This window comes from Rutidosis leptorrhynchoides, chromosome 1 (assembly GCF_046630445.1).
Source record: "Rutidosis leptorrhynchoides isolate AG116_Rl617_1_P2 chromosome 1, CSIRO_AGI_Rlap_v1, whole genome shotgun sequence".
In the NCBI taxonomy this organism is placed as follows: Eukaryota; Viridiplantae; Streptophyta; class Magnoliopsida; order Asterales; family Asteraceae; genus Rutidosis; species Rutidosis leptorrhynchoides.
The window spans coordinates 584,855,087-584,864,974 of NC_092333.1; the positions used below are offsets into that span (position 1 = coordinate 584,855,087).

At 31.8% G+C, this 9,888-nt stretch overlaps 1 protein-coding gene across 1 annotated transcript; it reads right to left on the reverse strand.

Moving 5' to 3' along the window:
* Positions 1-3,891: 3,891 nt before the first annotated feature.
* On the reverse strand, positions 3,892-8,123 carry LOC139882948 (cytochrome b561 and DOMON domain-containing protein At3g07570-like). The gene is made up of 4 exons (XM_071867197.1): positions 7,855-8,123; positions 5,932-6,337; positions 4,354-4,640; positions 3,892-4,243 (listed from the first exon to the last, which is right to left on the reverse strand). The coding sequence occupies exons 1-4, from the start codon at positions 8,062-8,064 to the stop codon at positions 4,010-4,012; spliced, it is 1,137 nt and encodes a 378-aa protein (XP_071723298.1). The 5' UTR covers positions 8,065-8,123; the 3' UTR covers positions 3,892-4,009.
* Positions 8,124-9,888: the final 1,765 nt, after the last annotated feature.

Here is a 9,888-nt window from a genome sequence, read left to right on the forward strand (position 1 = left end):
TTTTGACTCAGAGCGGCGCTTTTGGCTTAAGTGAGGAGCGGCGCTTTTGATCAGGAACGCCGCTTTTGGCAACATTCAGGGGCGGCGCTTTTGCTTTAGGAGTGCCGCTTTTAGCTGGATAGGAGCGGCGCTTTTGGCTGTAGGAACGACGCTTCTAGCCACTGGTGGAAAATGGAGCCAAAATGTGCATAAGAATGTCGCTTTTAATGTAGGTGCGGCGCTTTTGCTCCACAGGAGCGGCGCTCTTAGTTAAGGAGCGGCGATTTTCATGCTGAATTCCGCACTTGCCATTTCCTTAGCCACTTTTGATCAAGATTTGGTCAATTTTACACCAAATTAAGTCCTTAGCCCCCAAATTGCCATTTAGCTCAATATCACACAAAATAGACTCCAAGATCATCAAAAACCGAACAAAGTGAGGGAAATATCGCGAGATAAAACATATATAAATGGAGCGATATCAATCACCGAGAGAGGTCGGAGTTGATACTTTTGTAGAGCATCAATCGCAACAATGATATAAAAGAATCAATCAGTTTTTGCTTATGACTAATCAAACGACGTAAATGTGATATAATTTGGAATTTGATTTAAATATTAGGTTGAGAGCATTGCTCTTGATTTGGATTAGTGAGCAGTTAGTTAATTAGTTTTTGTTCTTTATTTTGATTTGAGATTTTAGTTTTACTTTTGAATAAAATCGAATAAAGCTTGAAAGTCATGAAAAAAAAAATTTAAACAAAGTTAAGGAGCAACAACTAAGAGAAATAATTAAAATGACAAAAATACTCTTATAGATTTGACGATGATAATTTATTTTTATATAAAACTACACAACACTAAAAAAACGTACTATTTCGTTAGAAATAAATAACAGGACTAATTAAAAATCAACTTAGCTTTGGATGTTAAGAAAGGAGGTTCAATAGCATGTATGATAATAAAGTTTCATAGTTGAGGTGGACATGAAAATGGTCAGAAAGGATCACATAATAACTCGATTAGATCGTGTACACTCGTATTCATCCTCTCCGAATAATCTAAACAAAGAAGCATGTTTCTTACTAGTAAAATTTTCTTGACTGGGTAGTTTATTTCAATACATTTTACGCCACTTGACTCGATCCTACCTTTAAAAAAACGTAAGTAACCAAATTTTACGCCAATCAATTCAATATATCTTTTAGTCCAATCACTATGGAATTGATAGTCGTTTCATTGAATTTTATAAAAACCTGTGAATCAAATGTATCTTGCTTTGAATATTGGTCATGGTATACTAGACATCATGTTCAACTGTCATTAACAACATATTTTAGAGTAAATAGGGAAATTAACCCGTTTAGGACACAAACATCTACTTGTTGAATAGAATGAACATAAAAACTTAAAAAGTTGGTTTGTTGTATGTTTCATTGCAACTTGCTAGTTCTTTTATCAACCAACAAAGGCTATGGAATACTTGATTGATCATTATCTCTTTACAAATTCGCTAATCATCCCTTTCCATTGATGTTACTTCATATTTATAACATCATGCTTGAATTAAAAAATATAAATCATCAACATATTCAAAGACATACATGACATTGATATCGGCTAAAAAGTCATGTTTTTACTCTCGATATTAGCCTCATTTATGATAAATTAATTGACTTTATCATCTAAATAAGCATTTATTTGCTTCATTTGGTAGATTATGTCATTACAAAGGCTATGTTTCAAGAATCACTAAAAACGGATGAAAAACGAGAAAAAAGGAGCAAAACCGGCTAAGACAATTAACTCGTGTTTAAATAACTTATTTTATAAATTTTGGAAAAGTTTAATTACTTAATCTCATGTTGTAGGATATTCAATTACGAATGCGTGGGCGCAAGAATCGTCAAAAACGGAGCTAAAACGAAGATTCTAGAGCGAAAACGGTGAAAGACAAGTTACGATCCAGCAAATGGCTTGCCAAACGGCTTACCATAAGGAAAAACGGCCTGCCAGCAAACGGGCACCAAAAACGGCTTGCCTTGGCAAACGGGCATCGAAAACGGCCTTGTCAAACGGCCTGCCAGGAGTTTTTCAGCCATTTAATTATAATTTTGCCACCAAGCATTTCCTATAAATTGGGGTTTCATCCAACCATTTCAACACACACCTTTCTCACTTCTCTCTCTAAATATCTCTCTATAGTCACTCTCTAGTGATCTATAGGAGATTTGTTTTCTCTCTATTTTTTCTCTCTAGATTCTAGAGAGAGAAAAGTACAGAGATTAGGAAAATAATTATCTCTCTATTGTCGCTCTCTAGTGATCAATAGGAGATTAGTATGTAGTTAGTAGTAGAAGCTATTAAGCATTGTAACGCTATGGATATTATGAAGAAATACAAGTGTTATTCTGCCGACATTATTCGGTAATATCTATCCTTTCTTTTATTAATTCATTATAATATTCTTGTTCGATGTTTGTGATTTATTAATATTAGAAATGCTTGTTGCCATGATGTGTGAGTAATTGCTTGATTGTTTGCCATGATTTAATAATGTTATTTAGGGATGATTATCGTTTCGTACTCGCTTTCTGTCTATGATATTAAACCTCGTTATTATCGTCCTTCAACCAATAAACGTGATTAAAACCTTTTATAAAGTCGACAATTATAAGGTAATTAATTATCTGTGTTTCTACATTGGTCAAGGTATGAACCCATCGAAAATACTATAAAGTACATGGGAAATTACCGTAGGACCAGATCAAGACATTGGTCAAGAGTATAAGACTCCAGGAAATACTGTTGCTACAGTAGAGTACAGTGTTGATGTACTATAGGACCACTTGAGCACGGTCAAGGTTAGAAGCTATGGAACCACTATAAGTCTAGTACATGGTGGATAACTAAGGGATTTATTGGGTAGATTTAAGTAAGGGCTGGTTTAAATCATAAATGGGAATTTAACGCACTACAATACAAACTAAGCTTATAAATCTTTAAGGATGACTGAGAACCATCAGAGGTTCTAATTTGTCTACAAACCCTCAGATTTTACCAAACCATTGACAGAAAGGAATTCGAAACACAACCATAACCACCCATTTAGGTAATACACTAAGGTGTTAAGAAAGGTTGGATATTATATGTATATGGCTATGCTACTTTATTCGTGCGCCCAAGGTATGCATTGCATCCAATATGGGCCACTTATATCCTTAAACCGGATAAAGCGCCGGGAGTTGAGCATAGTTCATCCGATCAGAATCTTTAAAGCCTAGTTCCTCGTGACATGCTAATCGGGAAACCGCATAGTAGGGAATTTAGTGTTCACACTGAGGTATATCTATCCAATGAGTGTCTCATAATCATCCCGACACTACGTTATCTTAAATCATGGTGAACCACGTCTTCTCTATCCTTAGCTTACTTTAATTATATTACTTTAATATTTTAATTACAATTATAAATCAAATCAACCCAACTATTGCCTTTACATAAATTTGATATTTCGGATAAAGTGGTGTCTTGAATAAACCGGTTGGACTTGGTTATTGGATTTTTCGAACAGTCACCAATTTATTGGGACCAAAAGAATCCTGCCTCTCCACACAAGGTGTACCTGGCCACTAGTCTTGGATACTAAATTGTGTACAAACTCAATCTTAATTACTAAATTATCTGATTAAGCTCCGTTTCAAATTCGACCGCTCAAGGAACGACCCTAGGTCATATTTGCCCTTGCTAACCCATAGAAAGGAATAATAGATTTAGGCCCAGCATATATAAATTAAACAATCAATTTCTTCTGTTGATATCCTGAATTGACGTTTTGCGACCTAACGACACCGCATAAATAAACCGTCCGATTCGGGCATATCAGACATATAACCTCAAGGAATCCTACCTTACAAGTTATAACCAAGATTCATTCATTATAAACTTTTAAAAATAAATATTGTAACAAGTATATATAATATATATTTTTTCCCACAATTTCACAATATATAACAAGGAAAAGGGTGCTTTAATCTTCCTGTGTTAACAACCTTAACTCTAAACTTAGAGCAATAGTAACAATGATTCCAAGAAACACTCCATAAGTAACATTCCATTCACTTCCCGCATGTGCCAAATGGACGCCATAGAAAACGTTAAAAGCTGCCAATACGATCAAAACTCGTCCTACGTTGTGATGATACCAATTCCAAAGTTTTCGCACCTTCGAATCCTTACTTGGCCTGATCAAAATGGCAATAATCTGCGTAACAAAATAGATAGAGAATAAAAACAGAACTAGTTTGTAAAAACAATGAACAACAAAGAGTATCATAAAATATGAGAGGCTAATTACACAAACAATAAACAAACCTGTAAACAACCAAGAGTAATGACGATTAGGCCAATGATTTTGTGCTTGGCCACATTGATGTCAATACGATCATTTAAGATAAGTCCTGATACAATGCCCGCCAATCCAATAGTAAAGCCTGATAATTGGATGCTTGAATGTGCGTAAAGCCAGTAGGAGCCTATATGCTTCAAGTAACGAGCAATCATAGCACCGATTGGGAGTAAGACGCCCCACCCTACTGCATTCAAAATCCCGTGAACTCTCTTTAAACTCGAATACGAAGTGCTTACCTGGCTACCTTGACCTGTAACATCACGAAAATGTAACATCACGAAAATAAGGAAACTTATCAACTACGACTAATTATTATTATTATTTTTCTTTTACAGAAACAAGAATTAAATTAATAGAAAGATCCGAAGATCTAAATGTGTTTTGATTGACCAGTTCTTATTAAGTACAGTAGTCAAATACTGTTGGAGATAATCGGTTAAAGAAATGCAAAATAGTACCACATTGAAAACTGATAGAAAGAGATGTATGCATATAAATTTAGAGGAACCTCTCACTTTTTCAGAGTGCTCTGCGAAACAATGTTCTAAAGATACTATCCAAAACTCATTTCACTACTCATACTCTTACAAACGTAAATCATGAATCAGATAGTCCATTTCAAGCTTTCAATTATGTAGGGACAATTAATAAGACTAATGTTTCATTCAACAACCATTCAACCAACAACTCAACCAAAATACAAGTTAGTTTGACGAGCCATCTTTTCATAAGACTAAACAAATTAAAAAAATGGAGCCGTTTAATATCATTGGTATTTAGTATTGTTATTACACTACACTCAACAATTATATATGAAAATAAATAATTAATAGTTATAATTAATACGTCCTTCGTTTCCAAAAAAGTATCATCTAGTAATTTTTTTGAGTTATAAAATGTTCGATAAATGTCAATTTTACCCTTATTTATAAATTCAGTTTAACTAAATTTATTTAAGACAAATGAATCAAAGTAATAAATAAGGGTAAATTGGATACTTCAACGATATTTAGTACGAGTAGTTTTTTTTTCAAGTAAACACTTAATTTGGAACAAATATAAATACTATGGAGTATTAAATATGACTAATTTTTTGGACATACAAATTATCATAGTTATTATTAATATTATTTAAGAGAGACTTGTTCGGCTTGATATATGTGGAATATATACATTAGAATCCAATGAATTTCATACAAGTTAGTCTTTATGATTTTGAAGCTAAACATCATAATCATTAACAAAAATCAACATTGATCAGTCGTTAGTTGTGATGATGATCACAAAACTTATTTCAACATTGGCATGATTTATGTTTATGATGATTGTGATACTAAAACTATTGTTGGTCAATTCTATCATTATTTCTTTGTAATAACTTCACAATTCAGCAAAAACAAAACTGCTCATCTAGCCCCACCAAAAAAATAACTTATTTATTGATGTAGTAGTTAGCATACGACGACGTATTGTATTAGATTATGCACTCAAATGCATAACATAATGAATGAATATGAACCAGATATAAGAAAGTGTCTAACCTGAAGCATAATTAAACGCTACCGAGATTTGATTTCTATGTACTGTTAATCTGAAGCTTGGCGGTGCAGGGGCCTGGTTATTGTTACTACCGACTGCGAACACTAGCTGTTGGCTTGGTTGATTAATGACTAATTGAAATGCTAAATATATTCGAGACGATAATGAAATAATTGAAGATGTACTATTCATTATTTGTAGGTTTCCTTGATCAACCACTACTTGACTTGGTGTTTTTCCACCAAGAAAATACTTTTTCATGGTGGCAGAACCGTCATTTGCCACCCAACCGACGACGGCAGTGGACCCAACCATGCCGCCATTTGGCGAAAACCCGATTGCCACGTATGAATTGGTGTTGGGTGCTGATAAAACAAAGCTCCATAAACTTGGCCCTGCTTGTGAGGTCTGTTACAAGAATATAGAAATTAATAACTTAAGAACTTAATAATAAAACACTAAAATCGGAGTAATATACAAGTTATATACTCCACAAACCACAAACATATGTTACGTTAATTTTCTGCAAGTTAAAAATTTGATTGCTGGGGAGACATTTAACTTGGTATTCTGATTATGACTTATGAGTACATAAATTTCTACTTCAATTATTATTTTTTATAAATTATCATTTCCCGTTTATGATCTCAAACACAAAATCTCATGAACAGTACTCGGTGTATTTTCGTCTTTTCATTATCAACATTATTTACTCTGTGTTTTGAATAAACTATCAAAATCAAATGCACAAACATATCTTTATCTACTTTCCTTTGAATTAATACTATTAACTAAACGTTATAAATTTCTTTTTTCTAAGTAGCACGATAGTTTTAATTATGAGATTTTAATTGTTTTAATTAATAGCTTTAACTAAACTTTATTCATATTTAATTTATATGCTTGCTTTTTCTTAGAGTGGTTATGGTTATGTTCAGATAATCATTAATAAAATCACAAAAACTCTTTTGAATACATATATACTAATACACGTTTCGGTTGAAGAAGAGTGCGAATATGGTGGTGACTAAACTTTTGTTTGCAGCTACGGTTTATTTTGTTTGGCAAGAGCGAAATAATCGAATGTTTAAAGGTCGTAAAAGGTCTACTGATGCTCTCTTCAGGGAAATATATGCTACGGTTCGGTTGAAGCTTATGTCGGTTCGATTTAAAGAATCAAGGCAAGTAAATGAATTAAAGATGGCATGGAACATTGGTTAGGCGTAGGTCCCCTGGTTGTTATTTTTTTTCTTTCTGTGTCCAAATGTCTGGTGTTTTGTAGAGGTTGGTTTTAGTGAGGTTAGAAGGCATGCTTGTAACACTCGTGCTTCTTTTGTGATGTAATTTTCTTATTCTTTTATTATCTTTAATAAAAGCTCGCCGGGGAAACCTTTTACCCAAAAAAAATATATACTAATACACGTGTGCATATAACAAAATAGAACTCTTTAGAATGCAAAATTAGAGTTATTTGCCATACACGTAAATGTAACTCTTTAAAAATATAAGAAAATTAGTTTCAACCAAGAGGTTGAGGGTATAGTGGTGCCATTTAAACCAAGATTGATGGTTCAAGTCTTGTCGTGAACATATTTCGTGAATTATTGTAAATATTCGTGTAATGGGTGTATAAGTTTGCTTTTCAATAATAATAATAAATAATATATATCAACAAGTAGCCAACACATGTTTCATTTAAAGTATGTTTATGGTGTAAAGTGTATAACTTTACAAATTTTACTATTATATGTTTCTGACTTTGAAATTTTCTATTATATGTGTGCAAGTTATGAAAACATCTTCAAAACTTAGAAGATAGACAATAAGAAATTTCGAGGTGTACAAAGCTAGTAAGAAAACGTATAAAGTTTTATACAAGTTAAAATTATTAACATTAAAAACCATGGTTATGAATGATGACTTACTCTCAAAATGAAGCCTTCAGAGGACCAAACATTGGAGCAAATAAGTGTAGATGTATCAAAAAAGATTTGAGCATTAAGATTCTGAAGAATTGAACTTGTGCATGAGTCTTGAATTATTTGTGAATTAATCACATTTAAAGAGCTTATAATCAACAATATATGAAGGTTTGAGAGTATATTCATGATGGGTGTTTTCTTGTTCACATACATCTCTCTCTCCCACTTTACATGTTAAATCTATCATGATATTAAGGGCATGATGGAAAGGGCATAATGGTAAATAAAAAATGATGATTTTCCACAAGCATTTGGTCTTTTAAGGAAATAGATATAGATATAGACTACATACTATGGAGTGGTTGACTTTGGCTTGATAAATTATTATAAATGAGTGGTTAGTATTTGTAATTTGGAGTTGATTTTTAGGAAAAACATATATAGTAGTCGTATAGGATATGTGGTGGAGATTATGGTAAAGATTAAAAGTTCAACTGTTAATTTTATTTTTATTTTATAAATTAAAATTATTATCTTATCAATAATAAACTTATGTGCTAAATTCCAATTGCCCATATATGTTAACCTCCAAACTCTAAAATAGGGAAATTCAACATAACAATGAAATCTAATTAAATGAATTTTCATTAAGCATTATATTGTAACTACAATTATAATTATAATGGAGATATAAGAAAGACAAATATTGTGAGTGTAGTAATGTTCTAAACAATAAGTATTTGATAATATCTTCTTAGTAGTTTTTAACCAAAAAATAGTATGGAAAGGCAATTTACCTTCACGAGGTAGCGTAAGAAAAAGCAGTGAGCAACTCTTACCCTTTTTTAACTAGTTGGTAACCTATTAAATCATCCATATTTAATTGTCACTTTTGTCTTAGGTGCTGTTTGTTTTTTAAGATGTTTTGGTCTGAATATCTGCGGCCCATGTCTGTAAAGAAGATGCGGTCTAAAGGTCTGTATGCTAAATTGTGAAGACTGTTTGTTTTTATGTCTGCAAAATAACTTAATTCTGTCTGCAGCACTTAGAAGCATATTTCTAAGTTTGCGAGGCTGCAGACATAATAACACATTATTTTATTTTATGTCTTCAGAAAAACAAACTGTCTGCAGTAAAAACGTCTGCGAGCACGAAGACATAAGACATAATAAGATCTGCAGACAGAAAAACAAACAACACCTAAATAATGGAAAAATCATCTATAAGCTAATGGTTAGTTATGTACTATTGTTTGTTCAATATTAGCTCTTAGTTTTTTTTTTTTTTTAAAAAGCAAAATAGATAAAAGAAATGTAATAATAATGTATAAACATGAATATGAATGAATTTGATAATATTTGTTTGGTAAGCATCGCCCAACTGTCGTGTGATTAAAATTGTATTCAAATTTTAGGACCACTTGAATATGGTAGATATCAATATAACAAGTTTAAAGTATGTTGTTTAATAATGTTAACCATCATAAGATAATGACGTAATATCTTTACGAGAATCTATATTTAATAAAATCTACTCCGATCCGTTTAACAGTTTTGTTTAATAAAATTGTTATTATTTGAAAATAAATAAATTTTTCAAACACGAATTTTCCAATAATAATAATATAATAATTGGTAATTGGTAATGATACATAATAAGAAAAAAATCAAAAATAACATAATCAAAAAACTTTATTGAAATTGTCGTAAAGAAGAAGTTGTGACCGCAAGTCAATACTAGATCAGTAGATCACATTTGTAATTTTGGCCACACATCAGTTTTATTCGGAGTAATGTCCACATTTTTCTAGTAATTTTCATTTTCTTTTATGAGAACCATATAAATATAAATATAAATATAAATATAATAACATATATTTATATAAAACCATATATGAATATATGATTATCGAAAATAGATTTGAGAAAAGAAGTTGCTCTTTATATTGCAATCCAAAAATTTGTTATTCACTCAAAAAGATTCTAGCTAATATAAGAACTTTTTCAGAAAAAGGTTGTTTCGACTTTTGACCCTTCT

Excerpts from the sequence above, each read along its gene's own strand:
- LOC139882948 (XM_071867197.1), bottom strand. The coding sequence starts at position 8,064 with ATGTATGTGAACAAGAAAACACCCATCATGAATATACTCTCAAACCTT. Across the intron at positions 4,641-5,931 it reads AGCGTTTAATTATGCTTCAG|GTCAAGGTAGCCAGGTAAGC; the intron begins GTTAGACACTTT and ends GTGATGTTACAG. Across the intron at positions 4,244-4,353 it reads TTACTCTTGGTTGTTTACAG|ATTATTGCCATTTTGATCAG; the intron begins GTTTGTTTATTG and ends TTTGTTACGCAG.